The sequence below is a fragment of the Anoplopoma fimbria genome, chromosome 18, assembly GCF_027596085.1.
Source record: "Anoplopoma fimbria isolate UVic2021 breed Golden Eagle Sablefish chromosome 18, Afim_UVic_2022, whole genome shotgun sequence".
Classification (NCBI taxonomy): Eukaryota; Metazoa; Chordata; class Actinopteri; order Perciformes; family Anoplopomatidae; genus Anoplopoma; species Anoplopoma fimbria.
The window spans coordinates 17504751-17521199 of record NC_072466.1 but is presented as its reverse complement, the minus strand read 5'-3'; the positions used below and the strand labels follow the sequence as shown (position 1 = coordinate 17521199).

General features: G+C 38.9%; 1 protein-coding gene across 1 annotated transcript in view; it reads left to right on the top strand.

The window, feature by feature from the left end:
- mdn1 (midasin AAA ATPase 1) overlaps positions 1-7377 on the top strand; it is a 61070-nt gene extending 53693 nt beyond the window's left edge. The window contains exons 91-102 of the mRNA XM_054618734.1: positions 123-224; positions 341-539; positions 634-804; positions 982-1139; positions 1292-1381; positions 2404-2519; positions 2738-2912; positions 3231-3304; positions 3503-3617; positions 4999-5065; positions 6020-6162; positions 6243-7377. Coding sequence (XP_054474709.1) covers positions 123-224; positions 341-539; positions 634-804; positions 982-1139; positions 1292-1381; positions 2404-2519; positions 2738-2912; positions 3231-3304; positions 3503-3617; positions 4999-5065; positions 6020-6162; positions 6243-6428 — 1596 coding nt within the window. The 3' untranslated portion in view covers positions 6429-7377. The remainder of the gene's footprint in view (positions 1-122; positions 225-340; positions 540-633; positions 805-981; positions 1140-1291; positions 1382-2403; positions 2520-2737; positions 2913-3230; positions 3305-3502; positions 3618-4998; positions 5066-6019; positions 6163-6242) is intronic.
- The last annotated feature ends 9072 nt before the right edge of the window (positions 7378-16449 follow it).

Below are 16449 nucleotides of genomic sequence, written 5' to 3'. Positions count from 1 at the left end.
TAATTAAACATTGTGCGTCTGCTTTCGTTCTTATTTAAAATCGTTTCAGACGATCATCCACACTGAAATGGTCCCCTAAAGGAGAAAAAGTCTGAAATATTTCTGTTTTTCTGGTTTGTTAGGAGCATGGGAGCGGAGCCGCTGATGCCAGCCAATCAGAGGGCCACCAGTCAAAGCTCACAGCAAGAATGGCTTCACAGACACAGACGCAGAGCAAGACTCAGGTACGTCTGGCCACTCGGCGAGAGGCTGAGAGGAATCTCCACCTCTACCTCCCTTTTGTTTTTCAATCCATCTTATTACAGTATTAATTTACAGTTCATTTACTGTGCTGTTGCAGAGCTTCAAGAGAAAACCTGGTCAAGCAGACAACGAGCGGTCCACAGGCGACTACAACGAACGTGTCAATAAGCGTCTGCGTACAGTGGAGAACAGTACAGATTGCGCCGATGACAGCAGGCAGAGCGATGCCCAGAAGGAGTCAGACCTGTACGAACATATCAAACAGGGAGAGACGGCCTACGACACTCAGACATACGGTCAGTAATTAACATTTCAGATTTTTACTAGCCATCAGATCAAGTGTTTATGTGGAAGTATGGGTGTCAAGTTTGTTGGTCGTGCTGTTTCCAGATGTTGCCAGTGCAGACCAGCAGAAAGCGGCAGGACCTCACCAGGACCAGGATGATCAGAATGATGAGGATGTCGCCATGGAAACAGATAAACAGGAAGAGGACCTCCAGGCTGCTGAGATCCAGGAGCTGAAGCCTGAGCAGCTGGACTCTAGCAAGGCCTCCCAGAAAGGTGACACATTTCTTCTTTTGGTCTTTGATTTTTTTTATTATTTTAGGAACTTGTTTTTGGTATTATTAGTTTGTTTTTTTATCACACTTAGAATACACAGAATTCCTAGTTGTGGCTTTGTGAAATGTGCTCCCCCCCTGATTTCACCCCCTCCATCTTCTTCTTCTTCTGGTGCAGGTATAGACAGCGGGGAGATGGAGGTGGAGGTGCAGAAGCAGGGAGAGGAAGAGGAGAGGTGGAGGGACAGACGAAATCCCAGAGAAGAAGAGCGAGCAGACAGACGTACCGAATCCACAATTCACACAGTTCCTGATCTGCTGTCGGACACCATGCAGGTAGAGAACTACTCTTTCTTTCTGCTTTCTGCTTTTATTTTTACTTTTCTGTTTTACACAAACCTTTTGACCTTAGGTATCAGGACTGAGTTGTAACAGTAAAATAATCAAATAATGCTTACATTGAGTTTTGTGTGTGTGTGTGTTTGCAGGAAGCAGAGAGCGACCCAGAGGAGATCAGGAGGCAGATGGAGCTGCAGCTGGAGGCCTGGCACAAACTGGCTCCAGGAACTCAGGAGGAGGTGAGTCTGAACCAGGAGATTTACTCCAAATGACTCTAGTTATTAAAAATATGTACAAGTTAAACTAAAAAATAGTTTACTTGTCAACTGAGAATACTGTTGGCAGTAAACTGTACATGTCTTGTCAGACATTGATCCTGGGGCATCTCATAACTCTCAAAAGCCGTCTTTCCATTCATAATTTATTAATGCACATTTTGAAGTCACATTAGAAAGACTGAATGGAAACAGCAATTTGATTAAACTTCTTAAGTTGCAGAAAAAGGATTATTATGCTGCTTTACCTTGTTTTTGCCTTAATTAAAGAGTTTATGCGCTAAATGGATTTTGGAAACGCCTTTGCCGATTTAAATTCTAACGTAGCAAACATTGAACTCACATGATTGATCAGCTGTTACTGCTATCGGAGTCTTCTTGGATAGTTTATAACATACGAATGCTTGTCTTCATCTCCAGACCACATAAAACAGGGCCAATATAAGCTGACATGAGAGAACAATTCAAACTTGCCATATGAAACACATTTCTGATAACCTCTCTCTATTTCTCCCTCTTAAATGGGTTGGATGGCCGTGCCAAATTGTTTGTTTTGTTTAAAACCTCTACATCTTCTCCTCCCTCGTCCATATTTTATACAATCTATGACTCCAACACATCAACCTATGCCAGGCTGGTACTTGCGTTTCCACTTTTTGTCTTTCGGCAACACGTCACCTCGCAAGATTTCAGAATGAGAATTATCCGAACACAAAAACATGGGGAAATAGGGTCCAGGTTTAAGAATACGTAGGTTACCCTTTGTGTATAAATCTTAAAAATTAAGTTTAGAAATCAAACCTATGCATCCTTTTCTGAAATGATCTTTACATCATCTTCTAGTTTAAATACGACATTTTGACTCTCTAAAATATGTCAATTAAGTGTCTTCATAAAGAGCCATATCCAGGAACTATACAGTTGTGATTGTATGAGGTTACCAGGTTGTAACTTGTCACCTAATGTGTTTTTGTCTGTGTTCCCAGGAGAGTGCAGCCGCTTCCATGTGGCACCAGTACCAGACTCTGACCTCAGCTCTGTCCCAGCAGCTGTGTGAGCAGCTCCGCCTCATCCTGGAGCCCACGCAGGCCGCCAAACTCAAGTGAGGAGCAGAATACTCACGATCTTATGTGTTATAATGGGGGTTATTGTTCCCATGAACCTTTTGATCACCAGTTTGCAAGTTACTGCTCTTACTTTCTCGTTTCCTCTGATTTTTTTCTTGAGGCTCATTGTTTACCAGCACTAACGCTCTGTTACAAGAGATATATTCACGCGATAACACATTAAATGTATGTGCGATGTTCCGCTGCTCCACAGAGGTGATTACCGCACAGGGAAGCGTCTGAACATGAGGAAGGTCATCCCTTACATCGCCAGTCAGTTCCGCAAGGACAAGATCTGGCTGAGGAGGACCAAGCCCAGCAAGAGAGAGTACCAGATCTGTCTGGCTGTGGACGACTCCTCCAGCATGGTGGACAACCACTCTAAACAGGTGAGACAGCCCTGTTATGTAATATCACATGCTGCTTGTATAGAACCTCCTATAACCTGTCCACAGTCAGAGAGACAACCGGCTGAATAAACAAAATAATCATTAGTTCTAAACGATTGTATTAAGTACAATGTTGAGTTCATAAATATGTACAAATAAACTACTTCTATGTCCTGTGTGTGTGTGTGTGTGTGTGTGTGTGTGTGTGTGTGTGTGTGTGTGTGTGTGTGTGTGTGTGTGTGTGTGTGTGTGTGTGTGTGTGTGTGTGTGTGTGTGTGTGTGTGTGTGTGTGTGTGTGTGTGTGTGTGTGTGTTGCAGCTGGCGTTTGAATCCCTCTCAGTGATCATCAACGCTCTCACTCTGCTGGAGGTGGGACAGGTGTCTGTGTGCAGGTAAGGTTATGTATTTATAATGGAACTTAATGAGGATAGAAAAGAAGAACATATTGTGCAGATACAATTACGGAGCTAAGAAACAAACATCTATACCTGAAAACAAAAAGTATCCGTTGGAAATCTCACGTTTGTGTTTGTTTATACATTATGTTTTTAATGTGAAGCTAACCTTTTAACACCTGCTCATGTGTCCAGTTTTGGCGAGCAGGTGCAGCTGCTCCACCCCTTCCAGCAGCAGTTCAACGATGACTCAGGGGCTCGGATCCTCAGACTCTGTCAGTTCCAGCAGAAGAAGACCCGAATAGCACAGGTGGGAGTTTCCTTTGTACTTCTCCTCCTTCAACTGTCCTTCACCTTTACAGCGACGTGTGAAGTATTAAATACAATGTCTGAATTGTGTATGGGAGGAGAAAGCACTGAGATGCAAGTAAGAATAATTTGTTCTGGTTAACCTGCTTTTTCGAAGTCTGTTCTGAAATGTTTTCCCTCTTGTGTTTATGACTGAAGAGGTTAAAAAAGGTTTGCCTGAATTATCTTTCTAACGTCATTAATCTTTTTCATTTATGAAACAGGTTTGTGGGAAAAAGATTTTTCAGTTTTAATAATTATTTTTGTCCGGATCATTGTATTTGTTGCCACAAGAGGCACCACTACCCAATATTCTAAATAGGACTAAAAGCATTCAGGTCTTCCAGATTAGCGCTAATTTCAATACATTTCTATCCAAAAGAAAAACATGACAGTAACGCTACATAACTTTAACTTTAATTACTTTTAATCTTATTTAGAACATAACATAACATTTAGTACACTTGTGTCCAAAATGAGTATTCCAACAACAAACACAAGAACCCCCAAAAAATCACCTAAACTTTTTCAAGTTTACTTTAGTGTCTTGATTAAATTTGAATATCCTGGAAAAACATTTTTTCATCAACAATTTAGATCAGACTCAGAAAATGGATCACCAGATTTTTTTTTCTTACTTGCCTCTCATGGCTTCCGGATAGTCAAATTGCTTATGGCAAATACGCACTTTTTTTTAACGAGCTTTAGTGAGCTTTGTTAAATCAGAGACACCTAATTTATGGAAAATAAAGGAGTCTGGATTTTTTTTGGATGGAAAATAAAGGAGTCTGAAATGTAGAAATTCTTCAGTTCCTCCAATGGAGTGTAAGGTCAAATTTAACCATTTTACTTATCAAACTTGGCCAATGGAGATATGAATGAAAATATTTCTCTATTAACGAACACAACCACTTTCTTAAACTGGCTTAAGAAAGCTGTCACTGTCTGTTAGTTTATATCAATGCAGTTTATTGCCATATAGAATTTCTCAAAACCAACAACACAATGTGCTTTACATAAGACAGATACTAGCAGATCACATAAAAACAGATATGTTTTCTTTAAATGGAGTGATGCTGCAAACAATAAATCAAGTACAGTTAATGCTCCGGATGAAAACAACGGTAAGGTTATCCGTTATGACAACCACAGTTCTGTGTGCAGCGGGGAGTTTGTCGCATTTAAATATTCTCATTCAACATTTTGTTCTTTCTCTTGTTTCTTGATCTGAATTTTATAACATAATGCTCTATTTGCTATGTAGCTTGTCATTACACACATGTTGCGACTGATCTTGTAAAAGTGCATCTCCTCATGTATCTCTTTAATTCTCTCCTCTGTAGTTTATGGACACCTCAACAAATATGTTTCTGGCAGCACGACAGCAGATTCCTGGTTCTCTAAATTCAGGTAATGACTCAACCTGCATATTTCAGTATGACTGAATTACATCAGCATACATACATGATACATCATGTGTTATATTGTTGGTTTAGTTCAAACACCAAAGGATTCAGCATTCATGATCAGTAACCTGGCCTAATCATTTAGAAAACAAGTTCCGTTTCAGATATCTAGTGGACTGATGAAGGTTTAGTGCTTTTAGTACCCGTAGTGGAGCTAACATTTCGTTGTCATGGAGCTGGGCTACAGAGGGCATTATGGAGCAGCTCAGCCAGCACAAGGCGTGTAAACACAAAATAAGACTGGAATCTACAGAACTGTCTTTGCCATGCAAAGCAACGTCTGAGAGTGCACTGCTGTGACAACTAGCTAATAGTTATTTATGGATCAGCAGCTCCAGACCAATTACACATACTTATAATAACTTTATGTCCCTTTAAAGACAAGAAGTTGAGTCAAGATGGAACATTTTATTAAGAGTTATGACGTATAAATGGAAAAAAATGTAGTAGTTTCTTAGGGATTCCAAAAAACAGTTTATTTTTGTTCAGCTTTAAAGCTGCTCGCAACATTATTTGTGTATTAACAGTGTATGAAATTATTATGTTGAGTGTGAGGAATGCTAATGATGTTGTTGTTTTCCCCTTGTTCTTGCCAATCAATTATGCAGCTTTAAAGAGCAGCATATCATAGCAAATTGCGTAAAATCCTTTTTTTTTTTTTTTTAACTAACTGATCTAAGGAAACAGCACTCAATTAGAACAACACCAGACCTATTTGAATCGCAGTTTGAGATGTGGGCTCCCCCTCAGAAACTAGTCTAGTTTCAGTGATGTACAGTGTACTCTCATCAATGTTGGAAATTAGTTGACCCATGCAAACAAACCTTTTGTTACTGCATGACTAGCCGCTATATATCACATTTACCCTCCACTGTTCCTCTCTGACCTCGCTCCACAGACACAGCCCAGCTGCTGGTCATCGTATCCGACGGCAGGGGTTTGTTCCTGGAAGGGAAGGAGCGGGTGATGGCAGCTGTGCGGGCTGCACGCAGCGCAAATGTGTTCATCATTTTCGTGGTGCTCGACAACCCCAACTCTCGGGTGAGTGAAGAAGAATTTGACCTTCTATTTTCTTAACCTCCAGACACAATGTGTAACTTAACCCTGATGCTTTGCTGCAGGACTCCATCCTGGACATCAAGGTGCCCATATTCAAAGGGCCTGGAGAGCTGCCAGAGATCCGCTCCTACATGGAAGAGTTCCCATTCCCCTTCTACGTCATCCTGCGAGACGTCAATGCCTTGCCGGAGACCCTGAGCGACGCACTCAGACAGTGGTTTGAACTTGTCACTGCAGCCGACCAGTAGACCAATGAGAAGCCATCTTTCACAGGAAGGGAGAAGTGGACAGCAACCAACTGCACAATGCCACTCTGCTGCCAGCCTCTCAGCCACAACAACAACAAAAAAAGGACTCAAACGTAAAAAAAAAAGACGGATTTGCCGCTGTACATGTGCCTTTATTTTCTTATTTTTACTGTAGATTTTAGTAGAGTTTGATAGAAACCTTCGCTGTTTTGTCTTTATCAAGGGAATCCTCAGTTTCTTTTGTAATGTAATGAGGATTGCTTTAACTTGCACGTCTGAGATAAAATGATAAACAAAAATGTGATTCCCTTTCGTGTGAAACACCTCAGTGAAGAGTCAGTAAATACCTCTGTCCCCCTTGTACTATAGACCTGAAATCATGTTTGTGTGGATGTTATAGTCAGTGTTAAAAAGGTCATCAACTCATTCATCTTCAATATGAACACAACAACAGATGTACAGAGCTGACACAGGAGAGTGGTTGGATTGTGTTTGAACAGAACCCTTCCTAGCTTCATGACCTAACAGTAGCATGTTGATGTGGTCATGAATGACATTAGAAGAGACTCAAAAATGTGCCTTGGAGACGAGAAGAGTATTGCATCTCACTTCACACCTGAATCAGCTGTCGGGGTGATGATCAGAGGCGCCGTCACAGCTCTGTTCTGAGGAATTAGAGACACATATCTGCTGATCTTCCACCCATACTGTTTGACTTCTGCTAAACGAGAGCTCGGAGCTCATGACCGTGTCCCATAGGAGTAGGTGTCGATGAAATGTTTATTATCGACTCTGTTTTGTAACGTGGACTGACATGTAAACGAACATTGGTCATATTTAAGAGGTTGTTTCTTCATTGCATCCGTCTGTTCAACCATGACATGAAGGATCCTGACAATAAACAGCTTACAAGGCTTTTCATGGCAATCATCTTGTATTGACATTTCCATAACCCTTTCTGTGAATCATGATAATTAAAATCTAGTTTCCAAAAAAAGGCTATAGACATACAAAACTCATATTATCGGAAACAACAGTATTGCCTACGTCACTTAAATGTCACGCCTGATTACTAAACAGTTTGAACCAGTTAAAAGCAGCTGCTTGCACTCCTGCGAACGGCAATCAAGTTTTGGCAGACAATCACTTTTTGGCCCAACAAAGACCACACAAACAGACAAGAAAAAACACATAGCTGCTCCATCCGTTATTGGCAAGAAAATCTCTGTACAGTTGATACATTTCCTGTTTGGGGTGGATAAGCAAACACTCCAGTGGGCAAATTCTCCTGAATGATAAAAGGGGAAAACCAGAGATTATAGTGAGAAGGAACATGGCGTTTTATATTGATTTTGTTATACTTTTCTTACTGTTATTGGCCGAGGAAATTAACGGCACCTGTGGACTAGCAGAAGCGTCAAGTGTAAAGGCTCTTAGAGGAAATAAAGAGAAAAAAGTGGCGGATTGGCACGAGGGCAACAACCACTGATAATAATCACAAGAATCTCGAATAGTGTAAGATTGTAAAGTTTGTGTGTCGCTAATGGTAGCGTTTTGTTTCACTGTGACAATGTAGTGTACAGACTCCATACATGATTCTGCTTTATATTCTCTATGTTGAAAACAATAAACAAAAAAAGTCAGTATAGTATGTCTAAAAGATTCATAGTATAGCGTGTCAAAAAAAAGTTTTAAAACGTATTCACGGTACTGCTTCTGGAAAACAGTAACAAAAAAAGTCATAGTATAGTATGTTGAAAAAAGTCAGTGAATAGCATGTCAAAAAAATAAAAAAGTCATAGTATAGTATGTTGAAGAAATTCAAAAAAGTCATAGTATTGCATGTCGAAAAAGTAAAAAAAAAAGGAATAGAATATAATTTCTAAAATCATAATATAGTTTGTAAAAAAATGTTTAAAAAAGTCATAGAATAGCATGGCAGAAGGTGAGAAAAAATGTAATTCCCTAATAAAAAAAAAGTCATGGTATAGTATGTCGAAAAAATATTTAACAAAAACTCATAGTATAGCTTGTCGAAAACAGTAACGAAGAGTCATAGTATAGCATGTCAAAAAGAGTAAACAAAAGTCAAAGTAAAGCATTAAAAAAAAGTCATAGTACAACCTTATAAAAAAAGTTAAAAAAGTCAAAGTATAGTATGTCAAAAAAAGCAATGGTATGGTTTGGCGAAAAATAGTTATATTATGCTCTGTCGTAAGAAGTAAAAAAGAAGCCATAGTATAGCACGTTGTATAAAGTAAACAAAAAAGTCACAGTATAGCATGGTGAAAAAAGTTTAAAAAATGAATAGTAAAAAAAGTCATAGTATAGTATGTCAAAAAATGCAATGGTATAGTGTGAAAAAAAAAGTCAAGAAAAGTCATAGTATAATATGTCGAAAAAAGTCATAGTATAGTTTTCTGAGAAAAAAATTCTAAGAATAGCATGTCGAAAATGACTAATAGTAAAATATACTGAAAACAAAGGCCGAAAAAAGTTATTTATAGTATATTAACCAGCAACACTTTCCAGCTCCTCCTGGGGAACCCCGAGGCGTTCCCAGGCCAGACGAGATATGTAATCCCTCCAGCGTGTTCTGGGTCTACCCCGGGGCCTCTTACCCTCTCAATATGAATATTTATAACGTTACGTTAGCTTATTTAATAGAGATTGTGTCTGAAGACATCCCTCCATTTTTTTTTGTGTCTTATTTCGTCTGTCTTTTAAAGTTTAGAGTGGCTTTGGACATTGCTAACTCAACGTTTCTGCTGAGTTGCTGGTCTGGCTGTTTGAATCGGTTGAACGACAGAACTGGAGGGGGCGTTGGAAGGGGACTGGGAGTTTGAGCATTATTCGAGGTGTTCAATAATGCCTTCTGAAAAAGTGTGGGGGGGGACATGCCCCTTGTGTCCCCCATGTAAAAACATCCCTTGCAAAAGAAAAGACTGGTGAGGAGAGAATATGCATGCGTGAGGTCATCAAACACACAAGCACATGCTCCCTATCGCCATGGAAACAAGCATCTCCTCACGGAGTCTGGATTCTTTTTCTTTCTTTTTGCTTTCTGTTTTCCACCGAGGCCTCCGGGTTTGGCAAGTGAGAAAGTGTCAAATGAGGAATTTCTTTCTAAAATGAGATATTCAAAAACAGAGCCACCTACTCTCAGTATGATTCATACCAATAAAAAAACATCACCGATCCCTTTAGACTATAGAAAATGTGACTCAAATAATTCTGTTTTTGTTTTCTAAAATAGCATTATACAAAAACCGTGCAGTGGTGGATCAAGTTTTATAATCCAAACTACATTGACATTTGTTTGGGGACATTTTAATGTTGTACTTTACAATAACTATTTTATGATTTTTTTTGGGACATACTAAACTATGACTTTTTAAATTAGTTTATTTTGCAACATACTATACTATGACTATACTAATTACCTTTTTACGACATTTATACTATGAGGTCTGTAATTACTATTTTGTGACATACTATTCTATGACTTTTATGAAATTCTACTAATTACTTTTTAATGACATTTTTATAACATACTATACTATGACTTTTTTTTTTTATTTGAGTGATATACTTCACAATTACTTTTTTAGAGTTTGGTGGTTTGATCCTCGGCTCTTACTGTTTGCATGTCTTAATGTCCTTAAGCAAGATGCTTTACACCCATCTGCTCCTGGTCTGCTTCACAGCAGCCCACTGCTCTTACAGTATATGCTTATGATGTGTCACTTCAGATGTCCAGGCTGTAGTGCTGATTAAATGGGCAAAACTGAACACTGCTCCACTTCCAGTTTAATGCTACTGATGATGCTACAGGCCAAAAATATTTTTGCATCAATACTTGTCAATATATCCTTGTTTCAGTTGTCAAGTCCAATTCATCAGAAAGTTTCATCAAAAATATATTTAAATAACTCATTGTCAAACGAGTTATTTGATAATCTGGGATTATTTTGTAAAACTGTTTAAAGTAAACCTGCAACGATCATTAATCCATTAGTCCATGAAAAGAAAATCAATCTTCCGCTACAGTATTTTCTAACAACTTCTTTGCCAACTAAAATATCATTGCAAATTGAACAATATAGCAATAGTACATCAAGCTCTATGAAAGTGTTTCAGCAAAGGGACATTCCCACCCAAAATATCAAAGAAATACATGATAAACAAATAAATGATTGAAGCAACGACCCTTAAACAATGGAATGGAAAGGAACTGTTTTTGTCAGTAGTGAACACAGTATCGAAAAATGTCCTCATTACTCTGGATTATTCACTGAACACACCGTCAACAATTATTGTATGTATTGTTTTATCTGTCAATTATTTTCTCTATTAGTTGATTAAATGTTTGGACAACCATATAAAACATCAGAAACCAATAGCCTGAAACACAAAGATTTTCAGCAAACAATGATTAAAGTATAACTTCACCTCCAGGTCACAGTCTCAACCTCCCCAACCATATCATTTTGAAGAATGCTAAGATAAAAGTGGGCAAGAAGCTGAGAGGGAGAGTGCATGGATGTGTGAGACGGAGTTGCTCAGTGTGAGTTAACGTTCTATTTTTAGATACATTTCAGGGCATATATAAGTCCTCATGAAAATGCAGATTTGTATGCATTTGGAAAGAAATGTCAATATTAAGAACGCCAGCATTGAGCATGTTTCATCTATATGCAATATGCAAAGTATTGAGCAACACATTGTTGCTTTTGATCTTTTCATAAAATGTGATAACAAAAACAAAAATATGTAATAACATCAACATGTCCACCAAAATGGAAATTCATATTAAGTTATTACTACATTCATTTAGTAACGTCTGTGTAGAAATGGTGGATTTTGTTGTTTTAGTGAAAACATGCGAGAACACTGTAACTTGTCACATTTGTCCCCAGTGGGAATCAGCCATTAACAATAGAAGTCCGTCCCCTCTCCCCATAGGATTATACAGGACCATGTAAGTGGTTCATACAGTAAATGTAATCCTTGTTTATCTAGTCAAAATAATTGATGTTGTTTATCGATAAAAGCCCCTTCTGAATTCACCTCTGTACACCATATACTAATAATTACAGGGACACTGGTTGACTCTGGTTCCATTGGCAGTACATAGCAACAACAACATTATGTATACAAGCCTTTCTAAAATCCAGTGTTTGTCTTCGCATTCACAGTCCTTATATTGATTCAGGAGCTAATGGACCAATTGTTAAACCAGCAGCGTCTTACATTTTCCAGACCTTCCAGTTCTGCCTTTGCAAGGTAATTTGAGTGTTGCGTGACTGTCACTGTGGGAAACAAGACGATGCCTCTCTAAACTAAAAATATATTTCAAGGAATCTACATTTCATGGCATAATGACATGAAAAGGAAGTACAATTCCCAGCGGATAAACTCAAGGTAACCTAGACATCCCAGTGCTTGTTCCCATTAGGATTCATAGAAGACATAGAACACAACAGGTGTGAAAGCAACACACAGCTGCTTGTTGTGAAGCATCACAGCCTCAGAAGACTGCAGTTATACCTCATGTTAAAGTGGTTAAATTGGCTGTGCGATGAGGATTAAAAAAGGAAACACAGTTGTTAGTCTCTGTGTGCTGTGCCAACATCAGTTACCCACTATTTTCAGTGTTCTGAATTCACTTTGAATGCCTCACAGTTATGTTTGCCCGAAAAATAAACATTCTTTTTCTGGATATAGTTAAAATATAATTTTACAACACCGACAATCTTGGTAGTATATTATCCTATCCTCAAGGTTATCATGTTTGAGGAAAATGTACTAAAATGTAAATGTGAATGACAGCAGAAACTTGAATTCTGCAAATTTGATTTTTGTTGGAGAATTGGATTCACGCAGAAATAGAATAAAGCCTTCTTCAGTTCTATACACACATACACACACACATAAGGGTATGAGTTGGTTTGGCTACAGCCCCATCATGGAACAACCAAGAAAATATTGCGTGTGAAAAAAGGCTTTCAATCATTTAACCCATAATAGCCAATAAGTGGATTTTCATGATGTATGGAATTGAAATTGAAACTAGAGTAGGAGGTGGGAGGTGGTTGGAAGTATTGTAGAAAGAGTTAACTCATTTAAAAACACTGATTCCAACATGTCGACACACATGACAGTCTAATCCAGGTTTATTTTTGAGTACTTTCTTCCAAAGCCAGAAAGCAAATAATCAATATTTTGACAGAAGAGTTTTGGGCGAAACTGAAACTACAGTAATACCCTTTTTTTTATGTTTGTGTTCAAAAACACAAAACTGCCATCTGTTAACGTCAGTCAGAAGTTCACTGCTTGCGAGCCATGATCACTGGTTTGAGCTGTTTGCTCTCTTGTTTCTAGCCATCGTTCAAGCTCCAAGCCAACGGCCGGCGATCATGAGGAGATACCCAGATCAATAACAATGCCAGAGTGGTACCAACAGTTGGATAAGCACAAGTGCCTCTTTGACTTTATCTCATCTCCTTAGGTGAACATCAGCCCGGTCTGCTGTCACCACGCATCCTATTGAGACATCTGCAAGTTCCTGTTGCTTAGTAATAGTCTTCAGTGCCATGATTAAAGTGAGCTTCAAAGCTCTGGGCACACTCATTACTCACTGCTGGCTGCATAATGAATCCCAGGGAGGAAGCTGATTAGGAACGGCATCCTTTATAAACACAAGTCTGGAGCGAATCAAAGTCAACCTGTCTCAGTGCTCGTTGGAAGGATCTGTACCTGACGAAGCTGCAAAGGGTCTCAGGGGTCACTGCCAGAGGTCTGGCAAGTCTGATAGCTGCTTGAGAAAAAAACGACCTGCTGATCTTCTCTGGACGGGCGGTGTTTTTCCACATGATGCTACGAGCTGTCAGCAAACCCATTTTCTCTGCTTTCATGTTTCACAGATTAGCTTCTCTTTCATGTGTCTTTTGGGCTGACATTAAAAGGGGGGCTGCTTTGAAAGGCATTCTATTTTTATTAAATATTGACTTACAATCATATTCATTACAGAAGCAACATAACACAGGCAGGTAGTTGTACCTGTACATATGTATATAGATCAAGTTTTAGAATTTAATTTAGTTCCTTTTAATTATTTACATGTTTCGTATTTTTTAAGTACTAAATGCATATTAATATACTCAGAAGAGGCTTTTTTTCTAGAAATATCAGTTTATTTGGGGCGGCTGTGGCACATGAGGTAGAGCGCTTGTCCCGTAACCACAAGGTTGGTGGTTCAAACCCCTCTACCGGCAACATGCCGAGGTGTCCTTGAGCAAGACACCTAACCCCAAGTTGCTCCCCGGGCGCTTCATTGCAGCCCACTGCTCCTCCGGGATGGGTTAAATGCAGAGAAAAATTTCCCCATTGTGGGACATTATTATTATTATTATAAACCAAATCACATTTGCCTTCTAAACGTTCTAATAAATAAGAAGAATGTGGCGTTTGCCAATGAAGATGCTCTTCTCGTTTTTTAAATAAGAGTGTGGTTTAATTTCTACAAAGAGTTTCTGTGGGTGGTAGATACACATGTAGCTATACAAGGTCAACCAGCGTGTATGTGTTCCAGAGTCTCAATGGGCTGAGCAGTCACCCATGCAGAGTGCAGAGCACAGACACAAACCCTTTGGGGTTCTGATCCACAGAATCACAGGCTAGACGGATGAGATTAATGGTACAGTGTCAGAGAGTTTTATTTTTCAAGTTACCGTTTAAATCTTAGATCACAAAGAAGTAATTTTGAAACAAATTGTAACAGCACAATCACAACTTGGATTATATAACTCTTAAAATTAAAAAAAAAAATTGTGTGTGATCTTGCTTGATCAAAATTATTCAAATTAAATACATTCATCATTTTCAGAAACTGCAGTAACATGTGTACATATTTACATTTTCATATATTAAAATATTACAAAGCCCATCTACCTACTGGGCCAATATAATGTAAATTTGTGTATTCAATATATTCATAATACATTTGTATTCATATATGTGACTTCTGCTCGTCATTATGTGTATTATTGTTCATTCTAATTATTTATTTTATCTTCTTTTTACATTTTTGCACATGTTATATGCAGGTGATAAAAATAATATGAAATTACATTTGCAGGCTTAGAATTTTTTTGCTAGGCTCTAGGTCCCCCTGTCTTTGAATTTTGTTCTTGTGATTATTCATATGATTATTCTTACATTACATGGCTCCAGGTTTGTTGCAAAGTAACCTGATTAAAACACAGATCGATGTATTAATATGCACCATGTCAGCCCGATATCCATAAACTAATTGCCACACATTGAACTTGGGGCTGAAATACACAACCACTTAGATTCAGTTTGAACTCTGTGCTGCAACAGACACTGCAAACAGAAACCTGAGCCGACGCTTTTCTTCTCCAACAAACAGAACTGTGTGACTATAAACACACTCTGGGTTGGTTGTCGGGCACGGCCGCTTATACAGCTCCCTGGCATCACCAATATCAGCTGCACTGCACAACATACTGCCGGCTTCACTGTCAGGCCCCTGGGAAATTCACTGTACGGGGGAGCAATGCATGAATGCTCATCGGGGCGTACGTCGCCCTCGAGAAAGCACTCAGCTGAGACTATGACAGGAAGTAGAGTCCCTGAGTGGAAAGAATAGACACAGGTGATGCTCTGGAAGGATGATAATTAGCGCAGAGCTTGCACGGAGGCATCACATGAACACACTCGACTCCCAGACGTGGCACCGTACATATCAAATAATGTATTTACATGCACAGAGCATTGCATTTGCTGTTATACCCCAAGCATTTTATTTGGATGGATACATTTGCATGTAGTCTCTAGAGAGATTTCTTGGAGAAGTCATTATAAGTAGAGATTTAAGGGTGTAATCACATATTAGAACCAAATATGGATCATAGGAGGATGGATGGAAGTCACTTCACTGGATGAATTGCTTACACCCCTCAGCATCCCAGCTAAAAGGAGCATGATTTTACCCCGATATAAACATTTCCAGGATAAAGAGATATTAACATTCAGTAAAACACATCAAGTGATCCATTGAGGGCACACCTTTATGCAAGATAAACATTTGCGTATAACTAGTCTACAGGTTATAATACTAGCTGCAACTTTGTCAGAACCATCAATCATTCATTCACCTGGACAGCAAACACTTTCATTCTAGAAAGCTTTAAAAGAAGACACACAAATGTCTCTTTTACACCATGAATTGGTCGTGAGAAACTTTCTATTAAATAAACACTGGCTCTAGTGAGAGCCTCTGGCGTCTTTAGGTTACCTGAAGGCCACCATAGTTTTCCTACACGCTTGTGAAACTGCAGTAACGTGAGCGGAAGAGTGCAAGTGTGGTATTGCCAGCTCACGGCTGACTTCCAACGGTTTCATTTATTATGGCATGGATGGCCTCTGAGCAAGGGGAATGGTGTTGCCTGGGTTTTGCACTCACATAACCGCTGGCGGATTGAGTGGACTGGTATTCAGTTGGTTGCAATCTGCAAACGCACTGCTTGTAGTCACTAAATCCTACACACTGTCAATTTAAGAAAGCAGAGTGAGGTGTATTTCAAGTATAAAGGGAGAAAAACAGAAATTACAATGACGTTTTTTGTAAAATAATAATGGTCGCTTTGGATATCTGTATGCTAATCATTTAAATGTTGTTTTTATTGAAATAACGTTCTTAAATTCCAATAGCAAGTGCTGTTGTAGATATTCATTTATCTGAGAATATGGATGGTAAACCAAAGGAAATGTGTTATTCTGAAAAAAAACATTTAGAGAAACCCTCAATCAGTTTGCATTGAGTGAGGCAAGCTACGGAAACAGCGTATAGGCCATCAGGAGTCCCATTGTCTCAAATTATACATCATGTCACTCAACACTTCCAGTGACCTCAACAAGGGATGACCGATTCATCCGAAACAGAAACAAAAACAAAAAAAACAAACCCACTTAAGACAGTTTACCAAGGTAAGAA